Source organism: Siphateles boraxobius, unplaced genomic scaffold, assembly GCF_051911475.1.
Source record: "Siphateles boraxobius isolate OS27281-9 unplaced genomic scaffold, OSU_SipBor_1 41, whole genome shotgun sequence".
Classification (NCBI taxonomy): Eukaryota; Metazoa; Chordata; class Actinopteri; order Cypriniformes; family Leuciscidae; genus Siphateles; species Siphateles boraxobius.
In genome coordinates this window covers 6,012,664-6,031,021 of record NW_027509042.1, presented here as the reverse complement: position 1 = coordinate 6,031,021, position 18,358 = coordinate 6,012,664, and the positions used below count along the sequence as shown (strand labels likewise).

The 18,358-nt window shown below is 36.3% G+C and overlaps 1 protein-coding gene across 1 annotated transcript; it reads right to left on the bottom strand.

The window, feature by feature from the left end:
• Nucleotides 1-1,863: 1,863 nt before the first annotated feature.
• On the bottom strand, nt 1,864-16,351 carry lrig2 (leucine-rich repeats and immunoglobulin-like domains 2). Its single transcript, XM_077197987.1, has 18 exons — nt 15,742-16,351; nt 14,733-14,807; nt 14,382-14,516; nt 13,875-14,015; nt 13,526-13,669; nt 12,883-13,026; nt 12,572-12,715; nt 11,372-11,452; nt 11,219-11,290; nt 10,368-10,436; nt 10,045-10,208; nt 9,545-9,856; nt 7,318-7,599; nt 6,774-7,217; nt 5,271-5,423; nt 4,992-5,132; nt 4,583-4,858; nt 1,864-4,430 (listed from the first exon to the last, which is right to left on the bottom strand). Exons 1-18 carry the CDS (start codon nt 15,921-15,923, stop codon nt 4,243-4,245), a joined length of 3,147 nt encoding a protein of 1,048 aa, XP_077054102.1. The 5' UTR covers nt 15,924-16,351; the 3' UTR covers nt 1,864-4,242.
• Nucleotides 16,352-18,358: the final 2,007 nt, after the last annotated feature.

Below are 18,358 nucleotides of genomic sequence, written 5' to 3'. Positions count from 1 at the left end.
CTGTCATCATTTACTCACCCTCATGTTGTTTTCTTCTGTGAAATACAAAAGGTGAAATTATGAACAATGTTCCAGTTGCTTTTCCATGCAGTTACAATTAAGTCAAGTCAAGTCACCTTTATTTATTTAGCGCTCTATACAATCTTGAATGTTTCAAATCGGCTTTGCAATGATAACATGAAAAAAATATTTAATGATACGAGCAGAGTTCATTTAGACTGTAAAGCAGTTCTAAAAGGAAAAACGGTCATTGATCAGCTGAGGTCAGTTCAGTGTTGTTTCAGTTGAATTGAATTTGTTGTCGAAAAACACAATAAAAGCATAATAAAAGTCTAGTTGGCTCTTATTGCATATTGGATATTGATGCTGACACTATTAAAAAGAGTGATTTTGTATTCTAAAATATATTTAAATAGCTTATTCTTCACTCAAAGAAAAAGTATAGGGCCCAATTTACTGTTAATAGCCTATCGAAAAAAAATCCACAATTTTTTACAGGTGTAGCCTATTTAAAATGCATTTGCATTGCATTGCCCCCGCTTTGCATTGTGTTGTGTTTTAGTCTTTTGTTATTGTGACGTAGCCTATCCAAGTGAATGGGAACACAAATAAAATAGTTTATTAGATCTCTACTGGTTGTTCAAAACCGAAAAAGCCATTTAAACAAAGTATCCATCCAACACCTAAAGGAAGTCTAGTCTCAGTTCGAGTTTGAGGTCTAAACGAAGGCAATAGCCTGATATTTTTCTTGAGCGTTGCGGACGCAGAGGACACAGCACGTCCCCATTCGACTAGTGTAATAATCCAAAGCGAGTAGTGTTTGAATGAATTATTGATAAAGCCGAGTAAAGAGGGTTAGCAGCAGGCGGAGGTATGTACTTTGATCTCACAACTATAATTTCTCTCTCTGAACATCTCTTGGAGGATGGGAATGAAAATTGTCAGTTCAAGTATTTAGAGGGATTCAAAGTGGTCGGCATTTTAAACTCAGCGAAAACTTCCAGAAAAGTTCTGCAGTTCACTGTATTAGCATAATTCAATAACACGTCGAAACTTCAATAACACTAAGTGAGCTGTGGCACAGCGCTAACACAAAACACTTACAATAACAATACACCTTTCCCTCGACAAAGCAATATTATTAGATAAAAGGGATCAATTGAAAATACCCCCCCCCCCCCCCCAAAGTTATATTTTACTCACTTCAGATGGCATTTTTCTCTCTCCATGGAATACTTAATGTTAGATCAAACTGTAGAATCAATCTCAACCCTTATCAAATTTGATATGAACCCTGTAACATCTGAAATATGAAATAATAGTTTTATTTACCTTTAGAAAAAATATATTATTATTATTATATCATATTTAATACATCAATCTTTTGATGGCTATATATCATGGTATATGAGAAGATGGAGCTCATGATCAGGGAGGCCCAAACTGAGCAAAAATAGGCAACTTGGTGCAGTGGCCAAAAAGTAATATGACCATAGTATGAAATTCAGATAGCTTGTAAAGCCTGTGTAATTATAATATAACATGATTTTTATAAAAATGACATACGGATAATCAACTAATAATAGGCTATAACGACCCAATGGCTTTTTTACTCTTTGCTAATAAAGCATAAGCTATCAATATCAATCAGACGATGGAAGGCATGTAGTAGATTGTGTACATTGTTCAGCAAAGTTTTGGTAGCGTTGATAATTTAGAGGCCTTAGAAATTTGCGTATTTTAATATTATACCCTATAGGCTTTATTATATAGGGTTGAATATGAGCAATAGTAATAGTGCTTCTTAGCTAGCTTCACTAATAACAGTTTATTTGCATAACATGGCTACATCTTCACTCGTGGTGCATGTGAATTCATTTTATTGTTTAAATGTCAGCTAAATGTCAGAATTTTCTGAAACAATGTTCTTTATACATGCTTTACAGAATGTACAGGTACAGTATACAAAAAAATACACAAATGAACAAAACATTTATAAAGCAGCATTTAAATATTGTCTAAGCACTGAAGCTAAACTTTGGTTTGCGGAAGGCAGGAATGTTTGATCCGTGTGGATTTTCTTTGGTGCAAGTCGAAAAGAACTGTAAGTGAAATCATACTTGTTCATTTTTTAAAGATCCCAACAAAGTCCTGTATAATTTGGAGTAAAATAAAACCGATGTCCTCTTAAATTACATTTAAACAGAACTGTTTTGCATTGATCTTCCACAAGCTTGAACCAAGAGAGACCACAGAAAGAGACCAAGCAAGCATTAACAGTAATTCGAAAAATGTAGAGGTTTTAAACGTGGCTGGAAGCCGCTGATGACACACTGCTTTCCTTTCAGCCAGAGAAATTGAAGCAGCGAGGAGTCAACTGCATCATCTGGCATCAATGTCTCTTGATTAGTGTAATTTGTATAGCTAACTGCAAGGCAAGAGACTGTGCAAAATGCAACAAATTAATATGCAAATCAGGGGGTAGTTATCGCAGTTGGAAAGTGGTTGATAAGATATAATATCCATTAAAAGAAGACAGGAAGACAGTGACCACATATACCTGTCGCAGTGAAAGATCCAGCTTTTGTATGCTCAAAAAGTGCAAAATGTCAGTTGTACCACAAAATGAATGGTTAAGGTGAAATCAAGGATCCATACAGATGGTTTGGATCATCAAGCATTCAAGTCCAGACTGAGTCAAGATTAAATCAATGTGAAAGTAGGTAATAGCACCCGTAAATGTGACCTTTATATTGGTCGAAGCATGATTTGTGTGTTCAACAAACTCAAATCAGATGCAAAATCCACACGGGGACATGTTTCACCTCACAGATTGCACAGATTTCTATTGAGATGACTGATTTTGCCCTCAGAATTTTGCCAAACAATGGTAAACGTGAGTGCACCTTTAAAGCAAGGTTGTGGCTAATATCCGAAACCTGAAAAATGCTGTTCTGGAGGCAGGGAGAGATCGATGCATGTTCAAGTCAAGATACAAAGATACCTAAATCTACATAATTTGGTTGATTTTGAAATCCAACATGCTTTTTAGCATAAGAATAAATTTGGACTGACTGACTAAAAGCATTTATATTTCTCCAATTTCTAAGACATAAGAATTGTGGTCATTAAATATTCCCTATATATCTCCAAAGCTCACTTGATCTTGAACAAATTAATTAGATGCGATGTTAGTGCCTTGAACGTTTCCTTAAAAGGTGTCTGTAGAACAAGAGGGCAGCAAGAGGGCAGTCTTGGTCAGACAAAATGTAGCCCCGCCTCCATACTCACACCATTGGTGCTCAAACAAAATATTGTAATTCCATTCAGTGTGCACCAGCAAGAACCCACATAGTGGGTTAGACCAATAAAATTGTTAACTCTTAAAAGTTCTGTGGCAAAAGACGAAAGCATAATATGGGAAAGCAGCATAAAAAATAAAAACGAATTTGCATATTACGATTGCCTAAGGCTGTACTGGGCAGATTGTCAAAGGTGCAATATATCCGGTCTTTCTTACAGTCTATTATAGTGCCTAAAAAAAAACAGACAGAAGTTGAAGAATGTTTGGGTTTGTGAGAAGCAATACAAAAAAAAAGCATTATTAATGACAAATAACAGTAAATCCGTCATACAATAACAGTGGAAACAACAGAGTCGTCTTCTCTGTTAACACATTATTGGTCATCAGTCAGTACCACTTGCCAATAGGAATGAGAAATGCAGCACAGGTGATTGACCCTCTGATGTCACTCAGAGAACATCACTGCCCTATTTTGGCAGTCCAATCTTCACAGTCACTGTTCGTACAGGTTCTGTACCAGAGCAAAAGCAAGTTATAGGTGAGTCTGGGTCAAGCTTTGGCATGCGCAAAAATGCTCAACGCTCTTAAGTAGGTAGGAAAACCTAATATGGCATAATTTGTACGTCACAGGTTAGGGTAGGACTAGCGGAGCTCTTGGAAATGTTACATTCAGGGCTCAAACCAGACTGGTAAATTGAGGAATAGTGAAAGCAGGATTTCCTTTTCCTGTTTCAAAGAGTTTTCCACAAAATGCACATCCAAGTGGGCTAACAAAGGAACACGGTGGGGAGAGACAGGAGAGGCAGTGTAAACATTGAAGAGAGGCGTTTCATTTGGCAGATAATGAGGCTTCTCAAAGGAGGTAGTGGGCTGAGGGCACTGGGAGGAGACTGAAGGACAAGGTGGTGATGTTTGGGGAAGAGAGGACTGACTGGGGTTTATGTGGGTGCAGAGGCGCTTTCCTGCGAGTTAGTCCTGTATGAGCCTTCCTCCAGTGCCCCCCTCCTCTCCTCTCGGCTGTCCCCTGCGGACACACCCATCGGGGGCTTATGTACAGTTACTGAGGCCTGGGCAAGGATGGAACAGTTGGTTTCCTCCCCATCCCAAAATGACCTGCCCGGGACATCTGAGACAAGAAAAATAGAGATTTTGAAAATAGGCACATGCACTAGCTCAGCTCCAAACATGGCAGAATATGGTGTGCTAGGTAAAAGGATATTAGACTGAAATAAGGTGCATTTCTAAATGTCATTTATGTATGTAAGGTGTTCATCTCACCAGTGCTATAGCGTTGTGACGCCGGTAGTCGTGGTTCATGGTCGGTGAGGAACACAGAGGCCTTCTGCTGACTTATAAAACTCTCCAGTGGCGTGTCCGTGTGCTCAGTGTGCTGATCCCGCTCTTGATAGCCGCTCTGGTGTCCGTCCCGAGAGATCTGAGCCACAAGTGGGTCGTCCTCTGTCAGGTAGGCGTACGGACAGTACTCACGCGTGCGCGAGTAGATATTGGCGTTGTCGTAGCAGTCTGAGCAGATGACTAGAGGGCCAGCTCCCCCTAAAAAGACAAACAGGAGTCAGGATGGTCGACTGGTGAGGCAAACAGCCGACTATTTAATGACATGAATGATGACAGAAAATTCCTTTTTAAGCAAATAAATAATAAAAATGAATTCAAAATGTAATGTTACCATTGGGGACATTTGCCTGTCCCTCTCTGGGTTCACTCCGGTGGAAGCTGCTACGTCCAGCAAAGAAAGAGCCCACATGACTACCCAGCATTCCATTAGCGTCTGGATCAACATCACTGCTCACTTCACCGTAACATACACCTATTGAAACACATCACAACATGCATTCATTATAATGACTCGTCTAGAGACTAAATGAGTTGTCAAATTTGATCCGTTTTATTTTACAGCCTTTATGAATAAATAAACTCTTGCTAGAGGAACACAGCATGATATTACCATCAGTGCCTTTGTGGACATAACCGTTAGCATGAGAGGGCATGAGCTGCTGGTGGCTTCCGTTCTCAGAGTTACTGTATCCCTCCTGAGGCTCTGACAGCGTACCCTGAGACGAGAGGTAACTGGGAATGTCTGCTGGTAGGTTCATCTCATCTGGAATACATAAAAAAAATGTATACATTAAACTTCTCATTTTTGTGCATACATTTGTAAAGTTGTTACAAACTGTTATAATGCCCTTTCAATTTACCTATGGCTAAGCCACGCCCCCCAAAGCGATGAGCCAATCACAGTGCGCATAGCTCCAAATACACTCTGACATTCTCTGCTTCCACGTCCATTGAAATGCATTGCAGTTAGTCAGTTTTCATTCGTTTTTATATGTTTTTTCTTGTCATTTTAAGTTTAAAATGGTCAAATGGTGTGCATGGAGTACATGCAACTCCAACACTAGGTATAATAGGCTGGGCGACGTTATGTATTTTTTACCCTTTCCCAATTAAGCCACATCTCAACCGAGATAAGTGTCTGCTCTGGATTAAGTTATGCGGTAGACCACAACATCTGTAAATAACAGAGTTAACAAATGTTAGAAATTTTGTGCTGAATGATTCATGTAAATACTGTAGCACCAAACTAACAGAGATGCACTCTTGGTAAAGATGGTAAAAAAGGCTTGTCCTGGAAACGTATGCAACTTAGACCTGTAAATATTTAATTTGATCATGAACCATTAATTACATTTTGAAGCACAACATTTTAGACAACTTTCTACCAAAACAACTGGGGAACTTTGTGGGGTTTTTTTTAGCACAACATGTAGCCTTTCACTCTTCTTCAATTTTACTAAATGTAGCGCCAGTAGCTACGCCCGTCACCGAATGTTGACTTTTTGCCCGAGTGAGTGGAGGGGGCGTGGCTTAGCCATAGGTCAATAGGTAGAGCTGTTGCATTTATTGTGTAATATCCTGATTGTGAAGTTTTAAGATAATACACTATACTAAATAATATTATATTCAAACAATCTGGGTTAAAAGAAAATGTAAAAGACTGTTAAACCTTAACCAATTTAAAGCGGATCAAAAAGACACATTTATTCTAAATATTAAAATATTTACAAAATTTAAGAATTTATTTAAATTATATTATATTTAATTAATATAATATATTTAAATAAAGTATATTATATTTTATTAAGTGCATCATTCATGTTATTCTACCCAGTGCATTTTTTGTTAAACATTTTCTTTTTTTTAAAGAAATCATGTTTATTCTTACTAACATGAACAAAATGGACTATCAAATTGTTAATTTAATTATCTCTGCTAATAATTAGCCAACCAAAATTATCATGGAAGCCCTACTTATTCATTATTTTTAAATTAATTTTGTCTATCAACTGGACATTACATAACATCTTCAAAAATAATAATTATTTTTTATTGTTTATACTATTTTTAGGTTTAAATGTTTAAACTGATCTGTGCAGAATTGTCCACTGACCTGTATTTGTTATGCTGTAGTCTTCACTGTTTCTCCTCATGTGGTAAATGACGATGACCCACACAAGCGAGGTGCCAACAACGCAGCAAACGACCACCATCACAACAATGCCAACCGTTGTCCATCCATCCTGACCGTATACGCTGGTCACCGGGTCACAGTTGGCCGAGGGCAAGACGCTGAGGTAGATATGACCACGCTCTGTGCCCAGCGTGTTGGACATAATGCATGTGTATTTCCCTGCATCAACAGGACCAGCATCAACGATTATGAGGAGCTGATTGGCTGCGGCGAAGAAGTGACGTTCTGTCAGTATTAACGGGCCGTCGTCTTTGGTCCAGTTGAGGCGGGGTGTGGGGCTACCACGAGCTATGCACTGGAGGACAGCAGTCTCACCTCGGGCAACATTACGGTCCTCTAGAGGACGCTGAAAGGATGGGGTTTCTGTCAAAAAGACCAGATTTGAATTATTAAATAATTGATTATCAAATATAAATAAGTCAAAAGAAAACTTTTGGCATTAGATCATAGTAAAATACTATACCTAGCACAGTAAGAGTGGCATTGGCCGACAGGCTGCCCGCCTCGTTTTTGGCCGTGCAGCTATAGACGCCCATATCCTCCGCCTTCACATTAGCAATGAAAAAAGTGTCATCGTCTGGCATGACATGCATCCTTCTTTCACGGGCAGCAGGGAAATTGATACCGCCATCTTTTTGCCATGCGATCTGGGGTGTCGGGTGTCCCTCAGCAGCGCACTCCAACCTAGCGACCGTCCCGGTGCGGATGGTCAGATCCATGGGTGTCTTCAGAAAGGTGGGGAGCTCTGGGAAAAGCCATCATTAGTGAGTTATTTTCACTGCTTTACACAGGTTAGTCCAGAAAGTCATACAAATGTCTGGACTATTCTTATAAAATTGGACTACAACAACAAAATTGTGTAAAAGAAAAAAAGCACCATGGTATTACCATGACTACTTACATGTACAATAGTAATTCCCATATTGTAGTCACTTTTCTTTAAAAGTAACAGAGTACAACTTAAATATGGTATATAAATATCGTACCATCTCATAACACTACTACTTGTATGTAAGGAAACTCCCAAAATAAAAGCAAGTGTAACACTGACATAAATATTAACAATTTTCTATCTATGAAATAGAACACCAAAATGTATCTATCACATTTTGCCATTTGAAATATGGAATAAATGTGATTATTATTAAGGGCAATTACTATTATTTATTACTTACTAAATTATTATTACTACTGCTATTGCCATTATTATTTATTAACGATTCGTCAAGTGGTCAGTTTAAAAAATGTGAATATTTTAATACTTAAAGTTTAATTATAACATTAAATTATATATTTAAGTGTATTATTCTATTTATTTATATAGAATTATATTATTTATATTACTCTACCTTGTGCAATATTTATTAAAGCCTTTAAATAATTTTATGTATGGAAATTTATGTAAGCAAATATAACATAACAATAAATAACTAATAATATCAACATTTTCAACTTAGACAAAACAACAAGAGAATTCATATTATGAATAAACAAAAACAAGCAAGCCAATCAAAACCCTAAATAGCACCGTTTGTTACTTTGAGAATAATGTCTCTGGTATTGTCATTCTATTATTAGGTTACAAATACAATTCACTCTTCTTCCATTAGCATCATGAACTGATATAAACAGAATAATGACATTGCTGAGGTCGGCATCCCAGAGGGATGCTATGTTTGTTCAACGGACATGGAAAATTTAAAATGGACAGAGCTCCAGTCCGAAAACCACCATGGAGAAATGAGGGTAAATAAGGGGAGGGAAAAAAACAATGCCAAACAGCTTATCAAAGCATTTGGAAAGATCATAGTGCTTTAGCAATACGCCAATAAAAACTACTTAAAAATTATCACATTTAAAGCAGACCAAAAGAAGACATTTATTCTAAATATTAAAATATTTACAAAATTTAAGTAAATACTATTTATTTAAATTCTATAATTTTTAATTAATATAATATATTTAAATAAACATTAAGCATGTCCCAGTCTTTATATTCTCATTCATGCATCACATTAGCCTGGCATGCCAGACCTACATCAAGATGTTAGGTCTGGGAACTCTCCATTGACATGCCTCAATCCGAGGGGCGGGATAAACGGTTACCTTTCAAAATCCCTCTGCACGCAATAGGATAGCACTACAACCGACCAGAGCAACGAACGGTTGTGGATGAGTGAGTCCCATGAGTTTTTCCACCAGCGGAGCTAATTGATATATTAAGAGTGACGTTCTCTTAACTCCAAGTCCTCCAGAGTCGCGGCCAAAGCCGATTCGAAAGACCGCTGCATCTTCATTGTTTTCAAGTAGCAGGGAAATCACCTATGGAAATCACGCGGAACGTCATGAACTGTGCCGTCATTGTGTTAAGCCCGCCCGCCGACTCTATACACGATGTGATTGGCCCGACCAGTTTTTGGTTTTTCCAGCTCAAAAGCCTATGGAGAGTTGCTAGACCACACTGGCTGCGAAATAATTTTCGCTGCCGCTAGGGTGCGTCTAGATTTCTAGGCTAGCATCACATCACTCTGAAGTGTTAATAGTGCTATATATTTGCATACCACAATATAGCAAAATCTCTAACAATAAACATTTTATACCGCGGTAACAATATATATATAGTCATAGCGCCCAGCCCTACTCTAGACCCGTAGGAATATTGTAACAATCAATTTCCATGAAGCACTAACCATTAACAGTGAGCTTGGCCACAGTGGAGTAGTTGGAGCCAAAATGGTTGGAGACCACACACTGGTACTGGCCCTCGTCGGTGAAATTGACGTTGAGCAGGTGGAGTACGGTGGTGTAGAGAAGGAGCTGATCCTGGTACCGAGCGTAGTTCTGCACCTGAGCTTCATACAGCACCTCTCCGTCTTTGCGCCAGGCGGTGCTCATGGGAGAGTCGCTGCTACTAAACGCAGAGCAGTTCAAAGTGATGTTGGTCCCGCGTAAGGCCACAGCAGTCTTGGGGTGAGCGCTGATCTGGGGTTTAGGGAAGTCATCTGCAAATGAGACCAAAATAAAGAGATCTTAATCCAATATATAAAGTTTTACTTCTTAATCATAATTTTTTTTTTTTAAATGGCACAAGACACACCACAGTAGCCAAAAAGGTCAAAGACATTTCATTAGAGTGCTGTGAAAAGTGTTTTTGTAAGAGAAAGCATGAGGTAACTGTCAGGTCACTCACTGCAGACAAACTCCTCCGGTTTAACAACAAGGACACTAGATCCTGCCAGGGATGCGGGATGAGCGCAGACGGCGGCGCAGGATTGCTGGAAGTGGCTGTCAGTCAACCACTGGCCCAACCACTGCAGCTGACAGTCACACAGGAGACTGCTGGTGTTCAAATCACTGAGGAAAACCACAATACATGCATTATTGAGAATACAGGTGGAAAAACATCATATTAACATACAGACAAAAATGCAACAAAAATATATTATGTAAAATGCATAAACTCCGAACATACGTGAAATGCATACAGTCTGTAGAAAGAAAACAATCACTTACAGTGTTTTAAGTTTTAAATGAGTGAAAGCATCAGGATGAATAGACATGATGCCATTCTTACTCAGGTCCCTGTAGAACAAATTAAAAAAGATTATTCATATGGGAACAGTACAAAAGAGGAGGTCTTTGTGATGTGTTGAATAATAGAAAGGATTATATTATATTGGATTTTACTGCTGCCATTGTCTTTACATTGCAATTGCACAAATGCAAACAGGAACAATTTCACAGCATTACCTTATAAAACTAAAATCCATAACAACCAATAGTATAAGCAAAATCAGATATATTGGTGAATATAATGATATTAGCCAAATATCTACCGGTATTATAAAAATCCTAAATAAATTCAGATCAAAAAAATGTTATGGGGTCAGAGTGTAAAAGGGTTTAAAATGTTATACTTTTTTTTAATAAAGTTTTGATGCTCAATTATTTCAATTGAATCAAGTAAAATAGTAGCTTTATGGAACCATGGAACCCTTTTTGTGCCTAAGGGTTAAAAAGGGCTTTTTACCTCACAATTGAAACAGTATTGCTTATAACTGTGAATTTGAAATATCACAGTTTAAATTTTAAGTCTGCATGACATGAAAATTATATTTGTTATATTAAATGCATGTTTTATATCTTTGTGTGAACAATTCATCTGTGAATACATTTCATTTAAAAAAAATGTTTTGACCTTGTAATGTTTTTCAAAATGTCATAACTGGACCTCCCAGTGAAAACAACAGACTTCTTTCTGGTGACATATTCAGAACTATATCTGGAAGGATTTCTATATCACGGCATCTAGTAACAGGAGACACGACGTTCCCAAAATTTAAGGGCTAAAAAAAGAGACTCACAAATGCTCCAGCTCCATCAGACCCTCGAATGCTTTCTTAGTGATGGTCCTGATTTTATTATTCTGTAAAACTCTGGAAAACACAGACACATGCTTATGTCAAACCACACTTCACATCTCAGATCAAACAGTTCATATTCACCAACAAACTTACAGCGAGTTCAGCCTCTTCAAACCCACAAACATGCCAATTAAGTCCTCAATGGCGAGGGATATCTCATTATTACGGATGTCCCTGGAATAAAAAAAATAAAATAAAAGAGAACCATCAGAATGTTAGCAAACTTCCAACTGCTGCAGAATAGAATATTTTCTGTAACCTAAAATGTCAGAGCTGATTTCTTTAGGAGATTGTACTTCTATATACAGAGAATTATGGTTCTAAGGCTCTAAGGAAGCTCAGCGTCATTGTATGCTTATCAAGTTTAATAGTGGGTTTTGTACTGACTGGCTGGTATGTGGGAGAATTGTGAGATCATCTTCACACACTACTGGCTGTAAAAAGCTGTTATCGCTTTATAACTGTGCCAAAGGGACGTGGCTGAGGATACAAGAGGTGGGCATGTTTGAATGTGCTCTTCTTCTATGGGGTGAGCTGAAACGCAAACTAAACTAAAAGGACTTATATAGGGCTTAAACTAAAGGGAAAGACTATAGTGTTTGCCATTATAAGCTCATCTTATTTTATAGAGATATGCTACTTCCATTTTCATTCAATCTTGTACACGTTAACAGACACACCTGTCTTCATCTGAGAGCAAATATGTGATAAGAAGATAAATTACAGAAAAATCTGTAATAATTTCAAAATCAGTACAACATGATTTTTCAGCAAAAGGGTTTATGAATTTATCACTGCCCCAGTTATATTCAATTATAACTGTAAAAATATATGTATTACAGCAAATTAAAAACAAAATATTTATAATTTTATTGTGAAATGAAAAATAAATGAAGACAAAAGCCAAATTTGTTAAATACCAATGAAGTGACTAAAGTGACATTTTTGAAAATAACACATTTAACCTTTTCATTGCCATTAAAGGGAACTTGCTGAACCTAAACATATGAGCCTGATAAAAAAAAAGTGCTAATTTAAAAGAAAAATGCAAGACGGACTTTGATGTCTTCAAATGTTAACTCTTATTTGTTGCTAAAAAATAAAAGTCAAAACATTTTTTAGTAGGACAAGTAAAAATTTTAGGAGTGCAAGTACAAATCAGGACAACTGTCCTGAGCAGAACAGCAGGGAAAAAAAGATGAATAATGCATTTTGTATATAAACTAGGCTTATTTAGTGTTACAGAAGACCTGTATAACGTGAGAGACAAAAGGGGAATGTGGTTTATCTTACAATGTACGGGCGTTAGTCAGGCTGCTGAACACTCCTTCCCCCAGGTGTGTGATTTGATTGTCACCCAAGTTGAGATTCTGCAAGAGACTGAGACCAGCAAACACCCAGTCCTCCAGACGACTCAAGTGATTGAAAGACAAATCCCTGGAAAACAAACACATACACGCAATAATCTAGTTGCAACAATCAAATTCAACAACTAAAGAAAAAACACCCAGAAAACAACGACTGACCAAGCATTTCTAGAAAAAAATTGCATTACATTTTTACATATAGGATAAAAGTTTAAGGACATGGCTGAAGTCACTCACAATTCTTCCAAGCGATGGCAAAACTCCCAGGCATCGGCTCGGATGAGTCCGATATTGTTCTGATTGACCCGCAGAATCCTCAGCATGTGCAGTCCATACAGCCAGCCCTTATTCAGCTCCGTCAAATTATTATACTCCAACTCTCTGGAAAAGGACACATCATGTGGAACAGATACTTAATATTAAATGATCTGATTTAAACAACAAAAAAGAATCAACCCCTCCACTTTAAGGTGATGAACGGTTTAAATTAAAAATAGTACTAAATCCAAGTCTCATTTAAATATATAGGGGTGGGCGATAGGGTAAAAATATCATATCACAATATTAATTAATCACAATTCTTTTTCATGTTGGTTTTAAAGACTATTTTACATCCGAACTGTTTATAAGATATAAATGAGTGTTTACATATACATATATATACACACAGTCTTTTTTGACAATATTTTATGCATTTGAATTTTGGTTTAAAGGGTGTTTTTTTAATGGGTGTTTGGTTTAAGGAACAACAGCTTAAAATTATTGCCAAGTTGTTTAGAGTAGGTAGTAAATTATAGTTAAGATGTCTAAAAAAAGGTAAATGCTTTATATAGTAATAATTAAAATAAAATAATGTAAAACCCTGAATGCATTGACTCACAGCTCCTCCATGTTTTCCAAACCAAAGAGAGCTCCATCCATCAGCTTTGTGATGCCGTTACGCTGCATCTTCAACGATTTAAGAGCCTTCAGTTCTTTAAAAATGAGACTTTCCACCACACGAATCCTGTTGCGCCTCAACTCTCTGAAAAAAAAGGACGAAAACATAGAGAGGCACATTATAATAAGAACGTCTAAACCATGGCGATAACAATCAGAGAGAGACAAGGCGACAAGGAAAAAACTCCCCACTTGATAATATCAGTTGCATTTAGCAAGCAGTAATTCTGTCAGATACAATCTAATGGAGCACTGCAATAACACCCAATTCATTAGCCATGAACACTCACAAGACTTGGAGCTGAGAGAGGGTGAAGACTTTATCAGGCAGCAGAGAGAGTCTGTTCTGGTTTATCTTCAACACCAGAAGGGAGCTGATGTTTCCAAAACAGCCAGGCTCTAAGGAACTTATCTTGTTTTTGCTCAGGTTGCTGTTGTGATGGAGAAAGGAAACAGACAGTTATCCATAAACCTGAAAATGGAATCAGAAACTTCAAGAAAAACATCAATTGTTTAATGACAAGTAAAGATCAAAGCAACAACTGACGACATTTAAAGGGATAGTTCACCCAAAAATCGAAAGTCTTACGGGGTTGGAACAACATGATGGTGAGTAATTACTGACTGAATTTTCATTTTTAGATGAACTAACCCTTTAAGTTGTCACACTGACAACTAGAAGATAACTTCTTTAGAGAGCTCTCTTAAACTACTCAGAGGTTCACTACAGTCTTACCAAAGTGCACAATTCAGACAAGCCTGAGTACAAAAACCTGAGCAAAAAATGAAAAACTCACAGGTATTTCAGCTGCATGGGAGGGAAAGATCCGGCCTTAAGCTCAGATATAGAATTAGAGCTCAAGTCCAGACTTTCCAGAGATGAATATGGCAACAGCTGCTCTGCCATAACTTCAGAGATTCGGTTATGAACACTGAAAATAAACAACAGATGGTTATAGATGTACTGTATGATCACTCACTCTTAATGAAATGTAAAATAGTGAACAATCACGCAATCCATGTACTGTTACATTTCAGTATCCCGTCTTATTTATTATCATCTTGCTTATTATAAGAAACTGGAGCAATTTCAACAACTATAAACTGCAGTAAAGAGTGAAAAAGGATGAACGTAGAAGTTAACTCACAGTGACAGCACAGTAATGTTGGATGAGGCATCTCCAAGAAAAGGCACCGCTGTAAGTTCATTCTGATTCATAGACCTATATTCACACAAGAGTGAATTATTAAAACCTGAAAAAGCAGTCAACGAAGAAGAAAAAACTTTACAGAACAATATAGTGAGGAAAACTAAAGGAATAGCGAAAGGAATGTCTGGTAGTATTCATATACAAAAAAGTAATTTGCCAGCAAGTGTGTAACCAAAAATATTTAAGACTGGGGGTCAAATGTGAAGTCTATAATTTGCACCCTCAATTCAGATTTGATAAAAATAAGACTTTTCACACCATTGCATACATTAATAAAGATTTAGTTACAAGAAATCTAACAAAATAAACAATATACCAAAATAAACTAACAATAGCAAACAGATCCAAGATGGCGAGAAAAAAGGATAAACCGAAGGTATGCAAGGTAGTTAAGTTAGTTAAACGCATAGGTAACGTTACCTACAGTAAAACTCAAAACGTACTCTTTACACTACACTGCTCTCTAAAAATCCAGTTGAATAAAACATATAAAGTCTGTCACATGAAATAATAGTCAGAAAAACTTAATATTTTGAAATGGAATAACCTATTTACGTATTTAGACAAAACATTAAAAGAAAATCTAAGTTTTCAACCGTGTTTTGTATAATTTCCATCAGTCTTTTCTGGCTTATATACTGTAGTATGATATAGTAAGAATATGGAGCTCATACTCGCGAATGAAACCCCCTTAATGTTATTCAGAGGCCAAAACTGAGCGGAAAATATGCAATTTGGTACAGATGTTATTTATATACCCAAAAATAAAGATGAAATACTGATAGCTTTTAAAGTAAACCAATGACACAACACAGATTTGATGAAAAGCAAATAAATACTAGTAAGATGGAATAACTGTCAGTGGTGCGTTAGTATTGTGCACATGTGCAGCCCTGCAGGAGGATGAACATCAGGCAATGTAAACAACATCTCCTCAATTACTCACGCATGGGTGATCCAGGCTGGAACTTCCAGAGCCGCAGAAGTCAGTCTTTTCCTATTGCAATCCAGCAGTTGAGCTGCACCTGGACCATCAGAACACGTACAGGGAGAAGGGCAAGTGTCCAGGCCCACGACACTCACTATGAGTAGGAAAAGGGCCTGGGGGATGGGCCAGGCCTCCGCCATTTTGAGTTTCTTGATCGCAAATGATCAATCCAAATTATGGCATCAATGAGACACAGAGATTAATCTGTGTTTTAAAATATAAATCTGATTTCATATAATAAATCCGAATTAAGATGAAAAGCATTAAAATCAATCCGGGGCCATCTCTCTGCTCTCTCAGCTCGTCACTTCGAAATTCCCTTCTTCCGCCTTGCAATCTCTGCAGCTTCAAGAATTCCCAAGCGGAGCGTCAAACAAGCTTCAAGATGTGGAAATGTGGCTCCGGTGTCACAAAAGAGCTCATGTCCTATATTAGATTATGACTTTGCACTTGAAGAAAATGTATGATATAACTGAAAAATCGCCTTTCCAAACATTGTTCCTCGACTTTTTTCCCAAGGAAAAACAAAAGCATCTTCTTCCGTTGACATGTGAGCCACCCCTCTGTCACGTGCTGCTGGAGGCGTCACGTCATTGGCCAGTCAACAAATCGATCAAACTTTGATTTTTCCCACATTCTTTCTAATTTTTTTTTTGTTTTAAAACAATTATTCTAGTATTTATCTTCACATTAAAAGCGCATATTATGACAGCATTTCAATTTGATTGCGTCTCTTTATTGTTATTTGTTTTTATCATGAAGTTTGCCAGACCTCTACCCAGAACTTTAACTTCCCATTTGTAGTAAATTTATTAAAACGGGTTAAAATGTACTTTGCACTTATAAGAATGTAAATATAATCATATTTAAATTTACTGTAATTGAACTGATATTTATCTGTTAAATTTTTATAACAAAGAATTGTATTTGTTGCACAGTACTGTCATTATCATCTTTCAAAAACCCTATAAAAATGCAATCTGATTAAAAATGTTTGTAATGTAGCATGTAAAATATGTAATGTTGTTTTTCTCAAATTAATTATTTATTAATCTTTGTTAACTTTAGTTAATACAAATACAACTGTTCAATCATTGTTAATGTATCTGAACAATGAACTTTTAATTTAAATAATGTATCAGTAATTATTCAAATTAACATGAACTAACATTAATAAACATTTTAGAAGAATTTTTCATTGTTAGTTCATGTTAACATATGAACCCCTATTGAAAAGTGTTACTGAAATAAAATAATACTAATAATGAATTTAATTGGTTGCTATCTAAGAGTGATTCCCACAACTTCAATCAACACGACATCATCAACACAGCAATGAAATTGTATTTATTGATGTGTAAAAATGAAATGATCTAACTTGTATGTATGTGCTAAGGGCCATTTCTCTGACTACTCTCGATGTAACTCCAAGTATAAATTAGACACTACAGTGAGAAGAGATATTTTTAAACTATGTCAGCATGTTGACATCTGTAATATATTGTCCCCAATGATATAATAACAAAGATATAAGATCCATTTTCCATATACATTTATTTCATCTTAGTTTATCTTTATATTCTATGTAGTATATTACATGCAGCTATTGCATTAAGATATTTATTGACTACTATTGATTGTAATTAAAAAATAATCAGACAAAAACTGAAATAAAATAGCTAAAGCATGTTTTCAATTGGGTTCTATTAGTTATAAAAAATGTAAAAATTAAAAAAAAAGACTTGACTGCTTTGACATAACAGGCACATTTCTCTTGCATGAAAGAAGCCTGCAGGCAATCAACTAGCCCTACCAGAATTGCCCAGACAAGTTATTCATTATTTGCATGGTTATTGATGCATGTAGAGCAAGCATATAATAAAAGAGTTTTACAAAATATTAACAATTAATTTAATAAAAAATAAACTAATATACATGTAAATAATAATAGCAGAGTAAAGTTTGATCACAAACTTAGATGTTACTTGACAAAGCCATCTGAAAAATTGAAATAACTTTGAAAAGCTTAAAGTCTGAAGATTTTACTCAGTCAATAAATTGTTGTTAACATGATCGAATGCATTTAACATGTTTAAACAAGCATGTTTTAGCACGTTGCATGTCTCTAGCATGATTAGCATGTTTTAGCATGTAGCTAACCTGATTTAGTATGCTGCTAGCATTTTTATAGGATGTTGCAAGAGATAGATAGATAGATAGATAGATAGATAGATAGATAGATAGATAGATAGATAGATAGATAGATAGATAGATAGATAGATAGATAGATAGATAGATAGATAGATAGATAGATAGATAGATAGATATGACATTTGAAGGATATGTTCTACAAAAAGAAAAACAGTTTTAAAAAAAGTAGGCTATAGGAAGTGGAATAGTTAAAGTAGAGCATGTATAAACTAATATAGCCTACTGCTTATAAGCATGTAGGTCACAGATTTTTATTTAAAGAGAGGTGCATACACAGACACCAAGTATTTTACACGCATAATACTGTTTGATGTTGGCAGATAAATCAGCATCACAGCATGTTAAATCTTACAGATTTATCTGG